Source organism: Sceloporus occidentalis, unplaced genomic scaffold (assembly GCF_023333645.1).
Source record: "Sceloporus occidentalis isolate IW3139 unplaced genomic scaffold, rSceOcc1.0.p SCAF_4, whole genome shotgun sequence".
Classification (NCBI taxonomy): Eukaryota; Metazoa; Chordata; class Lepidosauria; order Squamata; family Phrynosomatidae; genus Sceloporus; species Sceloporus occidentalis.
In genome coordinates this window covers 122206789-122230135 of record NW_028316984.1, presented here as the reverse complement: position 1 = coordinate 122230135, position 23347 = coordinate 122206789, and the positions used below count along the sequence as shown (strand labels likewise).

Sequence of the window (23347 nt, the reverse complement as noted above, 5' to 3'; positions counted from 1 at the left end):
AACAAGCATAAAACTCTGCATATATTGTCTCTTTGGAGAGTTTGGAATTGACCGTTTGCAAAGGCACAGTAGTGTATAAAGAGGAGAATACTCAGGATTGGATTCAATTGTCACTGATGCTGCAAAAATTCTTGCTGCTGGGTATGGGAGCCATATATTTAAAACTCAGGCTTAGAATATATCTATTTGAGAATAGGACCTCTTGATTTATCAATTCTAACCAATGGTGGTAGAGGATGGGAATTGCATATTAGTACTATTTGGAATATCACATCTTCTTCTTCGTGGTCTCTGCGAATCATACAAATGGATTGTACTGCGCCTACGCAGTGCTGCTCGGAAAACTTCTAGAATCACTGGGTAAAGTTAACTTTGCAACTTTTTGGCAGTAGCTCTGCCCATCCCTTATAAGCCCCTGGCGTTCCCGCTCTTTCCCCTGTTCTTTCTTTCCGCCACGTTAGCTGCATGGGGAACTTTGCTCTGTGTTATTCGAACTTGTTCACTGGACTTTGACTCGGACCGTTCTTGACCATTCTTCTTCTGACACCCCCCCCCCCCCCCCGTGTATTGTTGACCATCGGTGCATCTTTGACTCCTTTTTGGAATTCGATTTGGCTTGACAATGTCTCCGGCACCGTTTAAGAAATGTGACATCTGCAGGGGTAAGATCCCGGTACAAGACCCCCACTCTTCTTGTCTCCTTTGCCTGGGCAAGAACCACAATACCAAGGCTTGTGTGTTATGCAAGTCCCTCACCCCTCAGGCCAGAAAGAACCGCGACTCCCGGTTGATCATGGTCATCTTTCAAGGTGTCCTTAAGCCTCAGGATACATACAAACCAGGTTTGGTGCCCGCGGCTTCAGAATCGAGGCCAGACGCTTCTGCGCCTGTGGCCAAAGGCGTCAAGACTAAGCCTAGTGCCACTGTGGTTCAGAGCTCCATCACTGAGCCAAGTACCACCGCCGAAAAGCCTTTGAAAAGGCAAGCAGCCGATGGAGCTGGTTCGAAGCCGAAATCCTCAGAAAAGGATAAGGCTAGAACCAAGGAGCCAGGCTCCGATAAGAGTTCGGCCCAGGAAGTGAGCTCCCGTAAGGACATGAGCTCGAAATCCTCCTCCAAAAAGAGGCACGCTGCCTCGGACGCGGGAGACAGTTCCCCCCCACGTGGCCGCTAAGAAGGCGAAAGCTTCGACTCATACCGAGGCCTCGGCAATGCCAGCCCATAAGAAGTCCCACTCGAAGTCGGCTGAGAGTTTGTCTCAGAAGGCCCACCGACAGTCTTCGGAGACTCCTCGACCTCCCAGAGACCTTACGTCTTCTTCATCTCCTTCGGTACCTGCACAGGCCGAACTGGTGCCTCCAGCCCTCGCTTCTCCAAGAGCCACTTCGGTACCAGCCTCGGTCCCGGCCTCTACTTTGCCGGCAACGCTGGCCTTTCATCACCCTGATGACGACATTCGGTCTGCTTCTCCATTGCCTTGTTGGCGCTCCCCAACACATGTTCCTCAACTCTAGGTGCACCATGCCCAGGTCCACCATTGGGAGGACTCGGACTGTTTCTATGACAGCGAGACCAATAGATACTTCATCGCTGTCAGTCGGGACGAGGCCTATAGTAGTCTGTCATTGAAAGCCACTGTGTCACCAATGCAAACTTCCGTCTTCAAGGGAGTATCGGCACGATCCACTGGATTACCAGGGCCTACAACTCCTTCCCGTCGCACACGCATAGCCACCACTCCACCAATGGGTCGGGTGCCAGTGCTGAGGCCGCTTCCTCAGGTACCGACTACCTCGCGCCAGACTCAGGTTGCCATCAATACCGACTCTGGATCCGACGCTGAGGTGTTTCCTGCTTCTCCTGTCAATTTGTAATAATAATAATAAAATTCATTTATATTCCACCTCTCTACAAAAAGCAAGCGGGGCAGCTTACAAAGTTAAAATATACAGTCCAAACCCTCAACCCACCCACTCCCCTTGGGCTTTTTGGACTTTTCGGAGGAGGTGGCTCCGCAATCTCCACAAGAGCTGTACCAACCTGGCTCTTCATCCCCAACAGATGATGTCCTCACCTTCTCAGAGTACGTGATTAAGATGGCCAACACCTTGGAGTTGCAACTTTCTCACATCGAGGAGGAGGCCAAGGATGCAGTGGAAAAGAGGATTCACGGCAAAGTGCCGACACCCCCCTCTATCCCACTCTTCCCTTCCCTGGGGAGCATCGCAAAACGCTCTTGGAACACTCTGGCCTCATTGACATCATCCTCTAGGAAGATTGAGTCCCTATACAGGATCTTGCCTTCCCAGTGCTCCTGGCTCACGTACCACTCGAAGCAGAATTCAGCGATCATCGAGGGATCCCAGCAGGCATTCACCCCGAAGATGTCGATGTCGCCTGCCGTCCGCGAGGACAAAAAGATCGATGGCCTGGCCAAGAAAGCTTATTCTGCTTCAGTGTTGGGCTTGAAGGTGGCGAACTACAACGCGTGCATGGGGGCCCACATCCAGTGCCGCATGGAGGAGATTTCGCCCATCATCCCTGATGTTCCTGATGACTGTCAGCAGGTCCTCACGGAAATCAGGGATGAAGCCCACTCCATTGGTGGCTGGCTCATCACCTTGGCCTGGCACTCCACGGACTGTTCGGCAAGATCCATGGCGGCTTCCATCGCATTTTGGAGACATGCCTGGCTCCGTTCTTAGGACCTTAATCCTGGCGCCAAGTCTATGGTCGAGGACATGGCCTTTGACAATTCTGGCTTGTTTAACAAGGAGACCGATGAGCGGCTCAATCACAACTACCGGATGAAGGCCGCGGCCAGGAAGCACGGTATGTCTACCTCTTCACAGCCTCCCTTCAAGAAACGCTATTGGCAGTGGCAGTGCCAAGGGCAGAGGCCGTTCCAACAGGACCGACCTTATCAACAACAGGAGCACCAGAGACAGCGCTACGCTTCCCAGTCCTCCTCCTCTTCTGGCCATCGCCAGGCCCCTACTTGGTACCGTAAGAGTCGCCGTCAGGATACTGATCAGGGGAAGAAGAGGACCTGAAGGTTTCCTGCGTGCTCCGTCCTCCCACCCTCCTCCTTCCTGGATAGACTTAGGCCCTATTATAACACCTGGGCCTCTATCACCTCCGACTCTTGCGTTCTAGACATTGTCTACAGGGGATATGCCCTCGAGTTCGAAGAGCTTCCTCCAACTGGAGCTGTTGTTTCCACCACCCCCTCACCCTTCTCGACGAAGTACGCACTCTTTTAGCTAAGGGCGCCATCTCGCCCATTGACCCTAGATGTTTCTTCTCCAGATACTTCACGGTGCCTAAGGCTGATGGGGCATAAGACCACTCCTCGATCTGAGATCTTTCAATGCTTTTTTGTCATACCGTCAGTTCCGTATGGTAACTCTGGCTTCTATCTTGCCCTTGTTGCACCAGGGACTGTGGTTCGCGACCATTGATTTGAAGGAGGCCTATTTCCACATGGGGATTTGAGAAAGTCACCGGAGGTTCCTGGCCTTTGCCGTCGGTACCGACATGTACCACTACAATGTCCTTCCCTTCGGCCTCTCCACAGCCCCGAGGGTCTTGACCAAGAGCATGGCCCCAGTTGTGGCATACCTCCTCCAGCAGGGCTCCAGGGTCTTCCCCTACCTGGACTGGCTCCTTGCAGCACCCTCCATGGAAGAGCTCCAAAGGGATGTTGAGTTCACCTTGTCGCTCCTTGCATCCCTTGGGTTCGTGGTGAACATGGAAAAGCCCCATCTCACTCCATCCAGATGCATCAATTTCATAGGCACCATCCTCGACTCTGAAAATTGTGTCACCTATCTCCCTCAGGACCATTTCCTCGCTCTTTTCACCTCGGTCAGGACTTGCTTGGCACACAGATGAGTAAGGGCCAGAGATGTCCAGGTAGCCCATGGGCAAGGCTTCGTTTTCGACGCTTCCAATCATGGTTCCTATTGGTGTTTGACACCATGAAGGACCAGCCATCCAAGTGGCTCACCATCCCGAGGCCGGTCGCCCGCTCCCTGCACTGGTGGCTCGACTCCCACAATGTCTGCGTAGGCATGCCTTTTTCTCCTCCTCAGCCACAGGTCACCCTAACCACGGACGCTTCCATGGACAGATGGAGTGCACACATGTCGGGGCTCCTTATCAAGGACAAGTGGTCCCTAGCCGAACAGTCCCTCCACATGAACGCCCTCGAGATGCTTGCAGTGGAAAAGGCCTTGGGAGTGTTCGACACCAGCCTCTCCGACAAGGTAGTCCAACTGTTGATGGACAACACCACTGTCATGTACTACCTAAACAAGCAAGGCGGCTCCAGATCTCGAACCCTACTGGACATCACGCTCCGGATCTGGAACCAGTGCATCCCGAGGGGGATTCTCCTCCAAGCAATCCACTTGCTGGGAGAGGAGAAAGACTTGGCAGATCAGCTCAGCAGGTCTTCGACTGTCTGCCACGAGTGGATGCTCCATCCCGAGACGGTCCATGACCTCTTTGCGACCTCTCGCAACAGCCATGTTCCCAGTTCTGCTCCCTCGGAGATGCGTTCGGCTTCACTTGGTCAGGAGAGATGCTTTACACCTTCCCTCCATTGCCACTGATCACCAGGGTGATGTCCAAGATGACAGCGAACCGCTCGAATGCCATCCTGATCACTCCTTGGTGGCCGAGGCAACCGTGGTTCCCATCCCTACTGCACTTCTCCAACAGGGACTTTCTCTAGCTCAAGTTCCATCCCGACCTACTCACCCTCCAGAATGGCCAGGTTCAGCACCCGGACATCGAGAGCTTTCTGATGGTAGCTTGGTGGCTCCGTCCCTAGCCTCGCTACCCCCTTCAATACGGACGGTGATTTTGGTTGCCCAGAAACCGGCTACCCAGAAGTCCTATGCTTCCAAGTGGAAGAAATTTGTTCTGTTCTCTCCAGCCTCTCTCCAGCCCAGGTGATGACGCCGGTGGTGCTGGAGTTCCTGATGGCACTTTTGGATTCGGGGCTGTGCCTCACATCCATTAAGTGCTACCTTTCTGCCATCTGTTCTCATTTCCAGTTTAATGGCAAACCTTCTTTTTTCAGGGACCCTCTTGTGAAGAGTTTCTTGAAAGGTTGTTGCAACCTTCACCCCCCGGTACCGGCACCGGCTTGGACATTGTGCTGTCTGCTTTATGATCCAAGCCCTTTGAACCCATGGCCACAACAGACTTGAGACACTTGGCTTGGAAGACTGCTTTCTTTGTGGCCATCACCTCTGCCCGCTGTGCGGGAGAACTCTGTGCGTTATGGAGGGATCAACCTTTCCTCAGGTTTCACAAGGATAAGGTTGTCCTCTGTACTGACATTACCTTTCTGCCTAAGGTTGTGTCGGCCTTTCACATGTGTCAGGCCATTGTGTTGCCAACCCTGGCCTCGACCCGACCACAGATACTGAACGCAGTTTGCACACCTTGGACGTTCGGAGGGCTCTGGCCTTCTATTTGGACAGAACTGCGGGTTCGAGACGTTCCGAGAGACTTTTCCAATGCTACTCAGAACCAAAAATGGGACTGCCTGTGTCTGCACAAAGACCCTCGAAGTGGGTGGCTGGTACCATCCACCCCTGTTATCAGCTGTTGGGCAGACCTCTCCCGGCCAGGGTTCGGTCCCATGCAACTAGGGTGGTAGTGACATCTTCCGCTTTTCTTGCAGGGGTCCCCTTGGAGGATGTCTGTAAAGCTGCTGTTTAGTCCCAGCCCTTGACTTTCATTAAACATTACAGGCTGGATACCAGGGCCAAACGGGATCCAGCCTTTGGAAGGGCAGTGTTGGTTTCAGGGTTACATTGATTGAACTGCATTTCTATTTGTTTACATGTTCTGAAATGAGTGTCCTTGTACTGCATTTCTCTTGGTTTACATTTCTGAAATGAATGTCTTTTTGGCCTAAATTGGGTTTACAGCATTCATATGGTTTACATAGGTCTTGCATGACCTAATGTGTTGTTTGTGCTTTATGTCTTCAAACACAAGTTTAAGTACTATTTGTTGAAGTACTATTAACAGGTCTACCATGACCCTAATGTTCCTTATGTCCTGCACAGGTTAAGTGCTATTTATTAAGGTACCAAAAAATGACTGACACAATTTTTGGGTTCAAAGAATTTCTTGTGATTAATAAACACACTTTATTTGAACCTTACTTGGGTCTCATGACACTCCCTCCGCCGCTGACCGAAGCTTGACAGTCTCAACCCATTTGTATGATTTGCAAAGACCACGAAGAAGAAGGACAGGTTGCATACCTGTAACGGTATTTCTTCGAGTGGTCATCTGCGAATACATACAAATCCCGCCCGTCCTCCCCTCAGTGTCCTGCTCTTCATTAGCTCATTCTCATGTCGCACTATTTGTTGAAGTACTATTAACAGGTCTACCATGACCCTAATGTTCCTTATGTCCTGCACAGGTTAAGTGCTATTTATTAAGGTACCAAAAAATGACTGACACAATTTTTGGGTTCAAAGAATTTCTTGTGATTAATAAACACACTTTATTTGAACCTTACTTGGGTCTCATGACACTCCCTCCGCCGCTGACCGAAGCTTGACAGTCTCAACCCATTTGTATGATTTGCAAAGACCACGAAGAAGAAGGACAGGTTGCATACCTGTAACGGTATTTCTTCGAGTGGTCATCTGCGAATACATACAAATCCCGCCCGTCCTCCCCTCAGTGTCCTGCTCTTCATTAGCTCATTCTCATGTCGCTCACGCAGCGTAAATTTCGTAACTGGGGAAAGAGCGGGAATGCCAGGGGCTTATAAGGGATGGGTGGAGCTACCGCCAAAAAGTTGCAAAGTTAACTTTGCCCAGTGATTCTAGAAGTTTCCTGAGCAGTACTGCGCAGGCGCAGTACAGCCCATTTGTATGTATTTGCAGATGACCACTCGAAGAAATACTGTTACAGGTATGCAACCTGTCCTTCCGTGCCCCTCATATAATTAAAACACAGTTTAAAAATACAGTCTTTTAAAAATATAAATCTGGTTTGATGTAATATCTAGAAGATGTGTCACATGAAGCTCTGTTTGTAGGATTTGTTGGAACCAATAGGCTTGGTACAAGCATTTAGTTTATTTAATCCTTTGATTGTTTTACAACCCTTCAGTACAATTACATTGTGTTTCTAATGCTGCACTGACTTAGATATACACAAGTAATGAGGCTGCTATCACCAATGTAACATCTGTTAAAGCATCTGCTTCTTAATTAATTGCTGCCTTAATTTTAAAAGCCCTGTGAAAGTAGATAACTTTCTTGTTTGTATGACTAAAATATTTATTGATTTTAGAAAGGAATGATATTTGGAATGCCCTAGAATTATAGAATCATAGAGTTGGAAGAGACCACAAGCGCCATTCAGTCCAATCCCTTGCCATGCAGGAACTCCAATCAAAACACACCTGACAGATGGCCTTCCAGCCTCTGTTTAAAAACCTCCAAAGAAGGGGACTCCACCACATCCCGAAGCAGTGTGTTCCATTGTCGAACAGCTCTCACTGTCAGGAAATTCCTCCTAATGTTGATGTGGAATCCATTGTTCTGGGTCCTAGTCTCTGAAACAGCAGAAAACAAGCTTGCTCCCTCCTCAGTATGACATTCCTTCAAATATTTAAACAAGGCTATGATATCACTTCTCAACCTTCTCTTCTCAAGGCTAAACATACTCAGCTCCTTAGTCTATCCTCATAAGGCATGGTTTCCAGACCCTTCACCATTTTGGTCACCCTCCTCTGAATATGTTCCATCTTCTCAACATCCTTTTTGAATTGTGGTGCCCAGAACTGGACACAGTATTCCAAGTGGGGTCTGACCAAAGCAGAATAGAGTGGCACTATTACTTCCCTTGACCTAGACACTATACTTTTATTGATGCAGCCTAGAATTGCATTGGCCTTTTTAGCTGCTGCATCACACTGTTGATTCATGTTCAACTTGTGGTCTACTAGGACTCCAAATCCCTTTCATACGTAGTCTCATTCAGCCAGGTGTCCATCCTACATCTGTGCATTTCATTTTTATCTTACATTTCTCTGTGTTGAAATTCATTTTGTTAGCTTTGGCCTTCTAATCTATTAAGGTCATTTTGAATCTTGATCCTGTCTTCTGGGGTATTAGCTATTCCTCCTAATTTGGTGTAATCTGCAAATTTGATAAGAATACCCCCCCCCCTTTTTTTTTTTTTTTAATCTAAGTCATTGATGTTGAATAGCACTGGGCCCAGGTTAGAATGCTGTGGTACCCCTCTGGAAACTTCTCCCCAGAATGAAAAGGAGCCATTGCTGAGCACTTTTTGGGTTTGGCTGATCAACCAATTAGAAATCCATTTAACAATTGCATTATCTAGCCCACATTTTATTAGCTTGTTTGCAAGAATGTTATGAGGAACCTTGTCAAAGGCCTTACTGAAATCAAGATATGCAATATCTACAGTGTTCCCTTCAACTACCAAGCTGGTAACTTTATCAGAAAAAGAGATCAGGTTAGCCCTGTGCTAGTAAGCTTTAAAGTATGATTCGGTACAGGCATCAAAATTTATATTCATGGCTTAAAGGCTGGTTTACAATTTACATGCATAACATATACCATTATGTGAGATAACACAGCAAAAAGAGCCAGAGAAACCATACAATCAAGAATTTAATTCAAAAACTATGCCATGTCTTTGACTCATTTATCTCTGGTGTGGAAAGTATAATCACAAGTCAACCTGTTTTGGTATAAATGTTTGGATTTATAGTTTTGTAAAAATGCTGGTGTTGGCTATTGTTGGCTATCAATGTGGTTTTCGTCTTAATCTTAGCAAACCAGGCCTGGAATTTACAGAATGCTGCTAAGAGCAGTTCACTCTTACTGAAATCAGTTGCACACATGATGTTCACACCACAGAGTATGAAGGAAATTTCACACATCTGAAACTGAAACAGGAAGTCACTTCAGGCGGGAGTCATATTATTTTTTAACACTTACCGTATATACTCAACTATAAGTTGACCTCATGTATAAGTTGGGGACAGATACTGGGGCCAAATTATGGATTTTGGTATGACCCATGGATAAGTCAGGGGTAAAACTTAGGGACATGTAATGAAGGATGTAAAGGACAAAGCAAAGGAAAACAATGGCAGAGAACTTACAAAATTAGAGCAGCATAGCTATTTTTACTCATACTAAAGGCTGGATGGATGAGACAGTAGAAGAAGATCAATGCCTCCAGGGGAGATTAAACTCCTGCCTTTCACCAGGGGATGGACACACACACACACACACACACACACACACACACAGAGAGTGTGTGTTAAGGTACAGTACTAACATTGACCCGTTGATAAGTCAACTCAGTTTTTTTCGGACAATTTTTGAACCTACATTTCTAGACTTATACATGAGTATATACAGTAGTCTCTTATTTACTAGCAGGACAATTCTTAATCCAGTGTTGTGCCCCTTCATGTCTGGGAGGCATCTGATCTGGACTATATCATGTGATTTTCATTATTACACAAATATAAAAGAAAAGAAAACCTAAGGATGAATAAAGCTGTTGTGAAGATATTAGATCAACTATATATCAGATATATAAGTAGATGCCATAAATGAATAAGAAATCACTGCTTGTGAACCAGGTTTGAGCATCGGACTATAACTCTGGAAAGCAGGGTTTGAATCCTGCTTGGCCATGGAAACCCACTGGATGACCTTAGGCAAGTCACACTCAGCCTCAGAGGATGACAATGACAAACCCCTCTGAAGAAAATTGCCAGGTTTTGCCTTAGGGTTGCCCTAAGTCAGTAACCACTTGAAGGCACAACAATAGCAAGCTTGTAAAAGTTCCTTTTTGAACTAGAGGTATCAGAATCTTCCAACTTGCAGAACTTCTGAAAGCCCTCAGCTTTATTAGGAGGTCACAACATACTAAGATGCATAAAGGCTTCCCTTGATATTTTTTGTTTTGTTTTATTTTTCTTTAAGTACCTGTGGAGCAGAAAGATAGAAGTACTTCACTGTTTCCCTCCAGTTTCTCTCGGAAATTGGATTTCTCTCCAAATTTCTTCCAAGCTTGTGGGAAGCTTGAGAGGGAAAATATAAATAATCTGCCTGAGAATAGCTACTTACTGTAAATATAAATAATCTGTCTGAGATAGCTACTTACTGTAATTGCTTTGGGAAAATCATTGTTATTACAATATGTATTGTATGTAGATGAGTATTATGCAGATTCAAGCTAATGTCATATGATGTAAATGTACATAATGTTACCCCCTGTTCATTATTGTTTGAATGTATGTTGGGAAAGGATTTTTCTATCTCCAGTTGAAATCCCAAATAAATGCCTCCCTAGTTGATACTTGTAGTAGATTATTAGCTCCGTGGATGAATAGCAATATCAGGGGTGGTTGCTTTTACCTGGACCACAGTGAGGGTTATTCATTATAAAACAAACAAAAAATTACCACACATATCCAAATAGCATAGTTTGTAATTTTGCTTTATGTGTGATCCCATCTAATCCTGGAAGCTAAGAAGGGTCAGGCCTAGTTAGTACTTGAACGTTGCTGTAGGTTGTATTTCAGAGGAAGGAATTGGCAAGAAAACCTTAGAGAATTATTGGGGATATCATAAGATGACAGTTGACTTGAAAACACATACACACACCCCGAATGTTACGCAGGGTTGTAACAAATTCTTTATTTTATTTATAGGACACTTGTGCTAGAGTTCTGCTGTTACGAGGAGCCAATAAGGAGTTAAAGAACTATAACAGTCAGTCTCCATTTCAGGTAAATATATATGATAAATATGTTTAAAATGTAACATGTAGACACATTCTCCTGTGTGTATAGTGGACCCTTGTTATATGCTGGGGTTTGGTTCCAAGATCCCTGTAACAAAATCCGTGGATGTTCAAGTCCCATTAAATATAATGACATAGCAAAATGGTGCCCCTTATAAAAAATGGAAAATCAAGGTTTGATATTTGAAATTTATACTTTTCTTGAACATTTTCAAACCGTGGATGCTTGAATCCGTGTATAAAAAATCCATGTTTAAGAAGGGCTGACTGTATATTACTGTTAGTAACAACTGTGTGTGCATTTAATTGTAACCTTATGTTACAATTGTGATATGCATTGGTAAACTTATGTTTCCATTATTGTAATGTCCTCTGTGCAGAGCTGCCATTATACTTGGTCTAGAGGCTGTGGCTAAGATATAAGACAGAACAAAATTGGTTACTAGTTTGCTACCAGGCCAGAATTTTGGCATTAGCCTATAAGGCCCTAAATAACTTCAAACAGGATTACCTGAGAGAAATTCTTTTCCCAAGTAGACTTGGTTTTTGATGAGTTATGTTGATAGGCATTTTCATCTTTATCATATGGCCTATTGGGTATGTATTTTTTCTTTAAAAATATAAATTGATATTTTTAAGATGTATATATTGGTATACCTATACAGTGTTTCAATCACTTGGATATGCTATGCATTATAGATATTACAGAAATATCTTTAGATAAATAAATGTTGTGTTAGGACAAAATATATAAAATGAAGCAAAGAAATGATTTATGAGCCGGTACAGTGAGGCTTCGTTATCTGCGGACTTGCCATCTACAGATGTAAGCAACTGCAGATGGCAAGCCCACATTGTCCTCAATTGCAGCATGTGCACATGGCCATGCTGCCATTAAGGACAGAGCCCCTTGTCCCCAGTGGTGGTGCATGCTGTGCCACCATTAGGGACAATGGGACTTCATGTAAGCCCCAGTCCCATTGTTCCTAATGGCACCATGGCTGATTCATATCTCCCAATCCTTAATATAGCCTTTAAAAATACAAATCATTGCCTGAACAGCCATTGGAGACAACGGGTCTTGAGATCCCATGGATTTTGGTATGGGGGGGGGGGGGAGGCAGGCTGGATCCCCAGCAGATACTGAGATCCCACTGAATAATGCTACTTAGAATGTGAAGCTTCCCATCTCAGGCACCCTGCAGCAAGATATTTTGTTAATTTTCCCTGGGAAAAAGCAAAGAAGAGAGAGTGAAAAAAGAAAAGAATAAGGCAGATGGGTTTATTTGCCTTTCTATCAGTTAAATTCGATAGGTTTGCTATAGTTTTCAATCCTGCAATCAGCATGGCCATTGGCCGTGTTAACTGTGCAACTTGGAAGCTGTAGGGCTCCTCAAGCTTTCCCAAACTCTGAACTTTGCTCCATGACCAGCTTATCTGCAGCCTTTTGTGTCCTTTTCTTAATATCATGTTTTTCTTCTTCAGTTTATTGCCATCTGCCATATTTGGCTCACCCACTTAAAGGAAATAGCATCATTATAAAATTACATGGGATCCTATTGAATTAATGGGATATCGTATTTTAAGATGATATCCTAGTAACAGCTTTATTACAGCAGACCCTATGCAACAACTTATCAAATGCCCACATTTATTGTTATAAAACATAACATTTAATTTATATGAAACCTCTAATTCAAAAGGTCTTTTTTGAAAAGTAAAGAGAAAGAAAAAGCTTATAGATTATTATTTGTTGTTAGAAAATAGTTATCATAATAGAAGAAAATGCAATACTGGATAAACGGCTACCGCTCCCTTTGAAGAGATAAAGTCATAATTATAGGTTTTCTTTTCTACAGGCAATAACAAAAGGGCACTGTAATTGCCTCCAACTATTAGGGGACATAACAGGCTGTTGTAAAAGGTGTTTTAAACTTGACAGATTTTGTACAGCAATTTAAGATTTTTTCTATGCCTAGAATTTAAAAGAGTGAAGCTTTTAATAATTTGGGAGTGCCAAATTTTTGTTAGAACAATTTCTCAATAAAGGGAATTGTTTAAATTTATAAATATTTATAGATTTCATTTTGACATCTGTTATCAAAACTGAATAATATTTTCTTAACAAATAATATGAATATTCACAAAATAAAGGCAATAGAAATTGAATGACAGAAAACACCATTATTATATGCACACACACACACACACACACACCACTGGAATCTTAGATTGGCTACTTAGTTGAGTCTGCACAACTAACTAATGCCTCCTGGCCTAACTAACTAATTGCCCCAGTCCCTCGGTCCATCTGAAGAGCCAGCTGCCAGATTCCTAATGGAGGTCTGGTTAGTTGTTCAGATTGGGGTGTAAAGAGAAAGATGTTTCCACCCCATCCCACCAAGGAGCAAAACTGTAACAAGAACTTTTGACAGAGGTTCTGCTTTTGATTGTTGCAGCCTTGTTGGCTGGTAGAATGAGGGTGGGAACCTCATCCTCCTTGCATTCTAAGCAGCTGAATGGACCACCTTCACCAAATCTGGAGGCTGGATCTTAAGGTAGACTGGGGTGGTATTTGCATAGATCTTCTGTGGTCTACTGAATAGGAACCATTTAAAGACAGAGCCATGTTAGTCTAGAAAATCAGTGTACAAAGGATCTTGTAGCACTTTGGTGTCAGGCCTAGCCTGGATAAGGACTCAGAGGAGGACTCTAAGGGTGAGCTGGAGCCTCAGCCTGAACCTGAGCCTGGCCCTAGCTCTGTCCTGAGAGCTCTAGCAGAGGCTGTGGCTTTAGAAGACAACCAGGGGCCAAACCTCCCAGCAGCAGGGCCTTCTAGTACTGTGGACCTGGAGGAGGATCACATACCTAACTTCAGCCAGAGAAGATCAGAAAGGGCCTACCTCCCATGCTCAAGGAAGCTTTATAAAAAATGCCAACTCATGAAAAACCACCTGCACTAATGAGAGCTGATTACAAAGGCCTTGGAAGGACACCAGAGCTTTTGTTAGAGATTCTCTGGAGAAAGCACCTTGCTTCCTGACTTGGTACTGATTTCTCGGATTGACCCTTTGGACTATAGACTGACATAACCACGCTGCTTTTCTGGAACCTTTGATCTGGACTGCCTGATTTCATTCTTAGCTTAACCCTTTGGCTTATTCTCAGACTGATTCTTGATTTCATCTGCTTTTGCATTTGCCTTTCGAGATCTTGCTCCACAAATTCTGTGTGGAGTCTTTTTGTGTTTGTTTGGACTTGTTATCTGCTGTTGACTGCTTTCCCAGACAGAGTAACTGCTGATGAAAGCTCTGGCATCTTTCCCAGGTTTTTATCCATGCTGCCAGGAGGTTTGGCTCCTGGTTGTCTTCTAAAGCCACAGCATCTGCTGGAGCTCTCAGGACAGAGCTAGGACCAGGCTCAGGTTCAGGCTGAGATTCCACCACAGTCCTCCTCTGAGTCCTCAGCCAGGCTGGGCCTGACACTTGGAGACTGAAGGCCGAAACAGACGGCTGTAAAGGGGTGGCTCTATGCTCTATGATGTCCCTTTGAATGTCGGATTGGGGCTGTGGCATGCAGTTGCTGTGGCCCTGATCTGGCATTTTTCTGGTCCCAAAAAGAGTGGAAAAATGCCGCTCCTTTTTTTTACCAGAAAAAAGATATTATTTTTGCCACCGCCACAGCTCTTTTGCACTCCTGTGGTGTGCAGCGTCTGGTTGCTGCACCACAGGAATATCCCAATTTTGCCCGCCTCTGGTCAGGTGAGTAGTGAGAGGCCAGATCAGGAGCAGAGTTGGGGCATGCGGTGTATGATCACCATGCCCTCATACCGCTGGGAAGCCGGCTCAAATTGTCAGTCTGTTCAGCCCCTAACTGGAAAAAAGACACTGGGGGAGTAGACTCAAGATTATGAAAGCTTATGCTACCTGTTTCTTTCTTTCAGTTAATTTCAAAGGTGCTACAAGATCCCTTTGCACACTGAATAGGTAGCAGTTATGGATCTGTAGCTGTACGTTTGCAATTCTGCAATTGCTATACTAGTCAATATCACTCTCACCTTTACATCCTACTAGTTCAAAAATGTGCGGGCACATTGGTCTCAGAATCCAAGTGATTGCCCTTCTTTAGTATCAACATTTTGTTTTGCCTCTCAGTCTTGCCTTTCTCTATCTGACTTGCAGAGATTAGTTTGCTCTAGTTCTAAAAGAGAAGTAAGCAGCCTCATTTTTTCTGCTATGGCAAGAAGATTATCATTAGATCCACTCTCAGAAACAATCTGACAGCATAATTTCACAAACTTGCTTACACAAACGTGCTAAGAAGAAGAGGAAGATAATGGAGTCTGTTAGGTCAACTACTTGAAGAACATGGTTATCAAACATACCAAATTAATTTTTTTGTTAAGTGTGTAATTTGGTATGGACATTTCTAGCTACACCATTTTTTAATCATAAAAATGTTGAGGATCTTTTCAGGTATTTTAATTGTATATACCTAATATTATTTTGGGCCTGGAAGAGATGGACACAAAAGAACGGCCCAAGTCTGCTCCAGCTGGAAGTGGGTCAGAACCCTGCAGTCTGCATGGCCTGCTCCCAGTGTCAGTGAAGAGTATGTGCACAAATGCCTACCTGTCCAAGTGACCTGAAAAGATTGTATTTTGTTCATTAGAGTTCCCACAAAACTTTATAACATAACCAGTGTACACTGAACACTGATCACACATCAAAGCAGGACGTGTTGGTAATAATAGGTACAGTGCGTCCTTGATATCCATGGGGGATCCATTTCAGACCTCCCTGCGATAGCCAAAAACATGGGACCTTAAGTCCCGTTCTTTTGAATGGGCACGTGCTGCCGATCATGGTGGCGTGTGCATGTGCATCTATTCAAAGAGGTCAAAGCTGCACTGTGCCCAAGCTGGGGCTTGCTGTCTGCAGAGGCTCAAAACAATGGATGGCAAGCCCGCTGTGGGCACCCTGTAATTGGAATGCACAAGCAGGAAACAGTGCAGAACCAAATATTGTAGGAAAATTTAGCCTAGCTTCTATAAAACAGGAGAGCAATTTAATGAGTTTTCTGAAGCCAACAGTTTATTCATTGCAAACGCATTCATCATGAAACCAAAAATGTAATTATATACATGAAGGTCACCTGATAACCAATATAGAAATTTAAAAAAAGACTACATAATTGGAAGGAAAAGATCATGGCACATACTTTAGATATGATCTAAATCTAAAACAGTTAAAGAATCAGTCATTCTGCCAATGTTAGTATATTTTTGCCCCAGCCTGTGTAAAATGTCTCAGGTGTGTGCAATAGGTTAAAGAGGAAATACTGACTCTGAGGAAGCTGATGCAACTTTAGCATGGAGATGAGTCATAGCAGATCAAAGCTGCCCTGTGGCTACATGACAGGAAGCTGATGAAACATTAGCAGGGGGTTGGATCAGAATTCTACCTGTGTTTGTGTATATAAGGATGAATGTTCCAGTACATAGCGTGGTGGTGTGGTTGTCTGTTGATGGTGGAGCATTATGCTGGTTTGTATATTGCTGTATTGTGATTGTAAATATTTGCTGCAACTAAGATTAAAAGCCTCTTTGGAAGAACCTTAGCAGTTGTGAACTACTTCCAGACAGGTGTTTGTCTTCCTGGCTGGCAGTCTTCTGCGTGCGGACAGTTGTACCCCAGCGCTAACAAATACAATCTGAAGAACATTCCTGTAGAATTTAAGGACCATGTAAAAAAACAGAAATGTATTAATGGACAGGGAGCCTCAGAAGAACCGTGGATGGAAATGAGGGACATTGTCTAAGAAGCCATGTTCTAGAAGAGTTTATTCCTGATGTTTCCCCAGCATCTGTGGTTGGCATCTTCGCCAGCATCAGGAACAAACTCTTCTAGAACATGGCCACATAGCCCGAAAAACCCACAAAAAACTATGCATGCCAGCCACGAAAGCCTTCAACTTCACATTGTCTAAGAAGAATGGAAAAGACACTGTCTTTAGCCAAAAAGAAAGAAAAGCCTTATTGGATAACAAATGAAATACCATATATTCTCAACTATAAGTCAGCCTCATGTATATGTCAAGGGCAGGTTTTGGGACCAATATTATTGATTTTGATATGACCTGTGGATAAGTCAAGGATAAAACCTAGGGTCATGTAACAAAGAATATAAAGATGAAGCAAAGGAAAATAATGCCAAAGAATTTACAAAATTCCAGCAGGCATAACTGTTTGTGCTCACACTGAAGCTTGGATGGATGAGAAAGTAAAGAGGGGTCAGTGATTCCAGTAAAGATTACACTCATGGCTTTCACCAGAATGTAGTTCCTTTTTTAAAAAGTAGTTAAAGTACAGTATTTACATTGACTCAGAGATAAACTGACTCAGGTTTTTGGGGTAAATTTATTTACTAAAATTCCTAGACTTAGACATGAATATATATAGTAATTAAGAGCAGATGAGAAGAAAAAATAACAGAAAAGAGCAGCAATCTGTGGATAAGGATGAAGAGCACTATTGTAATAATCAATACAAAGAATCATAAATCAATAAAAAGGTAGAACAAGAAATCTCTTCCACAAGAGCCAAGAGGAAGAAATTCAAACCAAGCCTAGGGATGCAATATGGCTAAGAGGGGAAACACATATGATCAGGACAAAATAAAAAGGCAATGGAACCAATATACTAGGGACTGTGTGAAAGAAGTGAAACAATGACAGATTCCTTCAAGGAAGAGCCATTTGAAGCTGAACTTCCAATATTCGAAAGTGAAGTGGAGAAAGCTTTCAAAGCACTTGGGAAAAATAAATCACTGGGAACAGATGGAATACCAGTAGATCTATTTCAAGATGTGCAGACTAATCTATTCAAATTCTAATGAAAATCTGCCAGCAAATATAGAAAATAAAACAATGGCCAACAGACAGGTAATGGTGAATATACATTCTGCAAGAAAATGGACTCCAGGGATTGTAATAACAATTGGGCTATTGCACTATCACAAGCCTAAGAAACTACTAAATACTTTTTAGTTATGTTAAGATCACACAGGTTGTATTTTTCCCTTTTCTTTTCTGTTATTTTTATTGGCCCAAATCAATTTCGAACTCTCACTAAAAACCAAGATAACGAAACAGAGACTGCTGCACTTTGGACATATCATGCAATGATGTGACTCACTGGAAAAAACAATAATGCTTGGTAAAGTGGACGACAACCTATTGCAAGTAGGTTTAGTCAATCAAAGAAGCCACAGCTCTGAGTTAGGAAGAACTTATCAGGATAGTTGGTGACCAAGGTTCTTGGAGAATTCACGTTTATAGGGTTGCCATAAATCAAATTTAGCTTGGCAGCAAATAATAGCAACAATATTTTGATCCTGTTTGTAAAGAAGCATGCAAAAGTCTTCCCAGCTTTTGAAAAATTGGATTTTAAATTACATTTGCTTCATATTTTTTATGGATGACAGAATTCTCATGTCAATTCTTTCCATGTCCTTTTATGAATATATTCTTTTTACAAATCTATGTTAGTTCCAAATTCTTGTTTCCTGTGGTTTTCTGAAGAAAGGATTTAGCCCATATCAGAATCCCTAATCCTGGGCAGTCATTTCCCTTTAATACAATCAGAGTTCCAGATTATGCAGGGCACCTATGCACATTAAGACAATGTCTTATCTGCCAGTATACATCGAACCCATGAGAGGGCATGATAGCTTATACTTCACATGGTTGCCATCATGTCTGACAAAATCTACTGAACAGAGCTTATGCCACATAGTTATATAGTAGACCCATACTGAGTTGACAGAGGCTGAGATCTGAAGTGAGGAAACAAAGGCCCAGTACACATGGGCCCTTTGTGATGCCCTCGTCAGGTGTTAGGGTTGCCTTGGGGCAGAGCACCTACATGCCCCATAACCCTAGCACGTGACGAGGGCGTAAGAATGGTGGCGCACTATATACATGGGCGCCGCCATTGTTACATAAGTGCCGTGCGGCATCTGCACAGTGCCGCACAGTGCTTACGTAACAAGTGCACCAGTGGCGCACGTGTTATGCCGCTGTGGCGTAAAAAAACCCCACTTTTCAAGGGTTCTTTTTCTGCTGGAGTGAAGTCGCGTGGTTTGGTGGCTGCGGCTTCCCTTCGGTGGAAAACAGGCACTGGCAGGCTGCCCTTTTTGGGTGGTCTGTACAGCGCCTAAAGTTCTACCAGTATGCATATGCCAAAGCCCAGGAGGTCAGTGATGAAGAGAAGCAAAATAAGAAGTAGGGCAAAGTGGTATAAGGGAGATGGAGGGAGAAAAAACTGTATTTGGGTTACCTGACTGGCAACCATTACACAGCCTGGCAAAACTGTTGCATAAGGAAGCACTGGAGACATCACACAACAATATGTAAAGACTCGCTGTATATACTCATGTGTAAGTCTAGAAATTTAGGTTTAAGAATTGATCCAAAAAACCTGTGTCGACTTATCCATTGGTCGATGTAAGTACTGTACTTTAAATTTTGTGTATGTGTATAAAAAAACCATCCCCTGGCGAAAGGTTTATTTTGCCCTGGAAGCACTGACCTCCTTCTACTCTCTCATCCATCCAGCCTTTAGTATGAGTACAAATAGTTATGCATGCTGGAATTTTGTAAGGTTTGGCATTTTTTTCCTTTCCTTTGTCCTTTACATCCTATATTGCATGCTCCTAAGTTTTACCCTCGATTTCAAAATTTATAATTTTGGCCTCAAAACCTGCCCTCGACTTATACATGAGGTCGACTTATAGTCAATTATACACGGTAAGCTAGTATAAACCTCAGTTATGCCAGTATAAGTAATAAGTAATAATGCTGTCAGAGCATTCAAATCTGTAGTAATCATCAACAAAATGTCTGTGTATTTCTAGGATATGGAGAGTATAAGAGATTTGGACTATGTTCAACATGTCAGTTTAAAAAAATCACATGGGCGCGTTACAGACCGCTGAGAAGCAGCGGTCTGGCTCTGCCTCTGCTTGCAGCGTCCGGGAACCGCAGCCTTTAAACGGCGCGGCTCCCGGACGCTGCAGAGAAGGAGTGCGGAAATCGCACTCCTTCTCAGGCCCCAGAAGAGGCGCCGTGAGTGCCAAAGGGCGCACTCGCGGTGTCACTTCTGGTGTGCCACGTGTGGACGCAGAGCGTCCGCTACATCAAAATGGCGGTGCCCGTATGAACAGGGTGCCACGACTTTGTACGGACTGAGTCTGTGATAGGGTAAGGGGCGTCTAGAAGAGACGCCCCTTTTCCAAACTGGGATGTCCTCAGGACGTCCCTAATGGCGGTTTGTAACCCGCCATGGTTGCTTCACTCTGAGCCCAACTAAGTAGAAACTTACTGCTCCACCAGTCAACTTACTTCAGCAGCATTGCAGCATTATATGAATATGGTTTCATGTCTACGCATATTATACTGACCAAATTATACTGGAACCAATCAGTTCATATTCTTAATCTTGTTATAGGAATTGGTCAATTCCATCTTCAATGAAAGGAACATAAAGAAAATGTCACTAAATAATATTTATATTTTCTCCCAATGTAATACTTAATTTATATTCTTTTACTTTAAGATACATTTCATAGAACAGAGTAAAAATGGAAAGTTAAAGTAAAAATGTATTTTCTTATTAGCAGTCTGTCCTTTTTGCTTTTCATCTTCAGTTGTAACCAGGCATTATTTAGTTTCAATTAACCCTCCTTTAAAATTAATGCTCAGTCATGTAAGCAGTAATAGAGATGATATAATCACTTGCCTTGAAAGTTCTTTTCTGCCTGAACTATAATTCTCCACAAAAACCACAGTAGTTCTAAATGCACATACATTACAGTATTTGTTCCTTTTTTTGCATCTTAATACAGTAATTAAAATGAAATCATAAAGGATTCCAGAATGCATTTTTCCTGTGAATGGTTAGCTAGGTGGTATTTTTATGCTAGCAAAAGGCATAGAAATAGAAATCCAACCTTGTATTTCTCATGTTTATTTAAATAAGCAGCCGATAGGCTTTCATACACTTGGTATTTTTGTGGGTATATATTAATAACATTTTTAAAATAATGCATGGACACTTAAGATGGAATGGCTTTAGCTAAACATTTCCTCTCACTACTGTGTATGGGGAAATAAATATAATAGTTCTGAGTAAAATATAATCTGTTATTTGCATATTAATTCAATTTGGGAAATGCAAGATGTCACATTTTTCTTACAGTTCATTGTTTATGTATAGGAGCCCATTATTCTACATTATTTGAAAGTGTTCTTATGTAATGCATACTATATCCTCATGTAAGAATTAGGGACAGGCAGGTGGTAATCTGTGCAGAAATTTCTTATAATTATTTGTTTTGTTCTAACAGTTGGGTCTCCTACGATGCAATCCTGGTTCCAAAAGAGGAAGTTAAAAAGCTGTTCTGTTTTCTTTAGTTGCCTTTTTCTGTCAAGTGGGTTGAACAATTCATTTAGAGAATTAGGAAATATTTATTTATTTTGTTACTGTAGCAGAAATTATCAGTATGCCTGGAAGAAAGCAGGATACCTCAGGAACACCAGATTGCCACAAAGGGCCTGTCTGTACCGGGCCTTAGATATCAATGTTGAGAAACTGAGAATTTTAAAAAATGTACTGCAACCAGGGTTCTGTGCAACTTTATGCTTTAGGGGGAACAGTACAAATTTCTAATGGCTTAATGAGGTGTAGAATGGATTTCTGATTACCTTATTTGTGATTTGTTAGATTACTGTTAAATTCTTTTAATATCAAGGCCATCTTCATGTTTATGTGGGCCTCAGGCTGCAGCATTCCCTTTCGCTGTCATATATATGGAAGCTGCTTACAACGAAGGCTAACATGCATAGCTATAGCTACTACCACTCTCCCATCTGTGTATGTGTGGGGAAGAGAAGGAAGTGCAAAAATAAAAGCAGCATTGGTGGCTTGTCCTTTTTGCCAGCTATCACTCACCAAGCAGAGTGTTGTGTCTTGCACATCCAAAGTCTGCTCTAGTCCTTGGTTTAACATCTTCCATCTTCCATTTTGTGGCTCAGATCTCCTTTGTCTCCTCCTCAACTGAGCATGTAGCTGTTCTGGAGGTTGTGTCACCTTTTTCTGGCTCCATGGTGGGCAGGAGGCAACGATGCAGGGGCAGACCCTCCAGAGTTGCTGCTGTCTGATCTAGGGAAGATGGAGTAGCCAACACTATTTCCCCAAACATAACTCATAGATAGCTTCTTTCTCTCTCCCATAATCAGCTTGGACTGATGGGGGTTATTCTGCTATCAGATGGCTAGCTATGTCATATAGCAAGTATCCAGCCATGTCAGCAGCTGATAACAGGCCTGATTATAACAACATAGTTGAAAGATGTGAAGTCGAAGGCTTTCACAGTTGGCATCCATAGTTTTTCTGTGGGTTTTTCGGACTATGCGGTTGAGTTCTGGAAGAATTTATTCCTGATATTTTGCCTACATCTGTGGCCGGCATCTTCAGAGACTGGCATCTTCATCTTCTCCCCTGTGAAAATGCCAGCCACGGATGCAGACAAAACATCAGGAATAAATTCTTCCAGAATGCGGCCACATAGCCCAGAAAACCCACAGAAAACTAGTTGAAAGAGTTAAAATATATTCAAATTTTCAACCTTTTACTAACCTAATGTTTACACTACTCACAGCCATTGTCTCAGCCACTTTCAAAGTGTATGTTTTTGTATTTTTTTAAAATTTGTAAACCATGTTGTGTCCCAATTTTTTTAGAGGGGAAGTGGGATATAAATACTAATAAAAAAGATAGCAGCTGTGATATCTCTAAAGAGTTCTCGCCCCCCCCCCCTTTTTTTTTTAATCTGGTATATGTATAATATGGTTGAGAGGTATTTCCTACCAGTTCTGCTAGGGCAGGAGGGGAGAGGAATTAGGTAAAACAGTATAGGCTATTATGAGTGAGAATCAGTATCTTGCATTCTGCTTAAAAGATAGGGGGAAGCCATTACAGAAATTGGAGCATTGGTGAAATAACAATGAATTCACAATTAACTGAAGGTAAACCACCTCAAAATATAATTCTTTCAAATAGCGTCCAAACCCTGCACATAACTACAGTCTATTCTCCAGTGCCAATAGCTTAAGTGACAGTTGCAGAGTCCCTGATGATGTCAAATATGCACCTATTTTTCATTTAGTGGGAATATAAACAATATGTTCTTATGCATAGCTACAATGTTGAATTTAGTGAAGAAACCAGGCATACTATGAGCCTACAGCCCAGTGACCAAGGAATCTGAATTCCATTAGTGGCATGCACTTAATGATTTCCCAGTAGAATACAGGAATGATACAGTAAAAATGAATTGGTACATGCTACTGAACCTTTCTCATACAGTTGGCCCTCTGTATCGACAGATTTGGCATCAACCATCCATGTCTTGAAAATATATATATATTTAAATTCCAGAAAGCA

General features: G+C 42.9%; 1 protein-coding gene across 4 annotated transcripts in view; it reads left to right on the top strand.

Annotated features, from left to right (window-relative positions):
- Positions 1-23347, top strand: part of SHANK2 (SH3 and multiple ankyrin repeat domains 2) — a 480993-nt gene that overhangs the window by 90045 nt on the left and 367601 nt on the right. For all 4 annotated transcript variants that reach the window (XM_089521401.1, XM_089521400.1, XM_089521399.1 and 1 more), the window contains exon 9: positions 10751-10828. In XM_089521401.1, coding sequence (XP_089377527.1) covers positions 10751-10828 — 78 coding nt within the window. The remainder of the gene's footprint in view (positions 1-10750; positions 10829-23347) is intronic.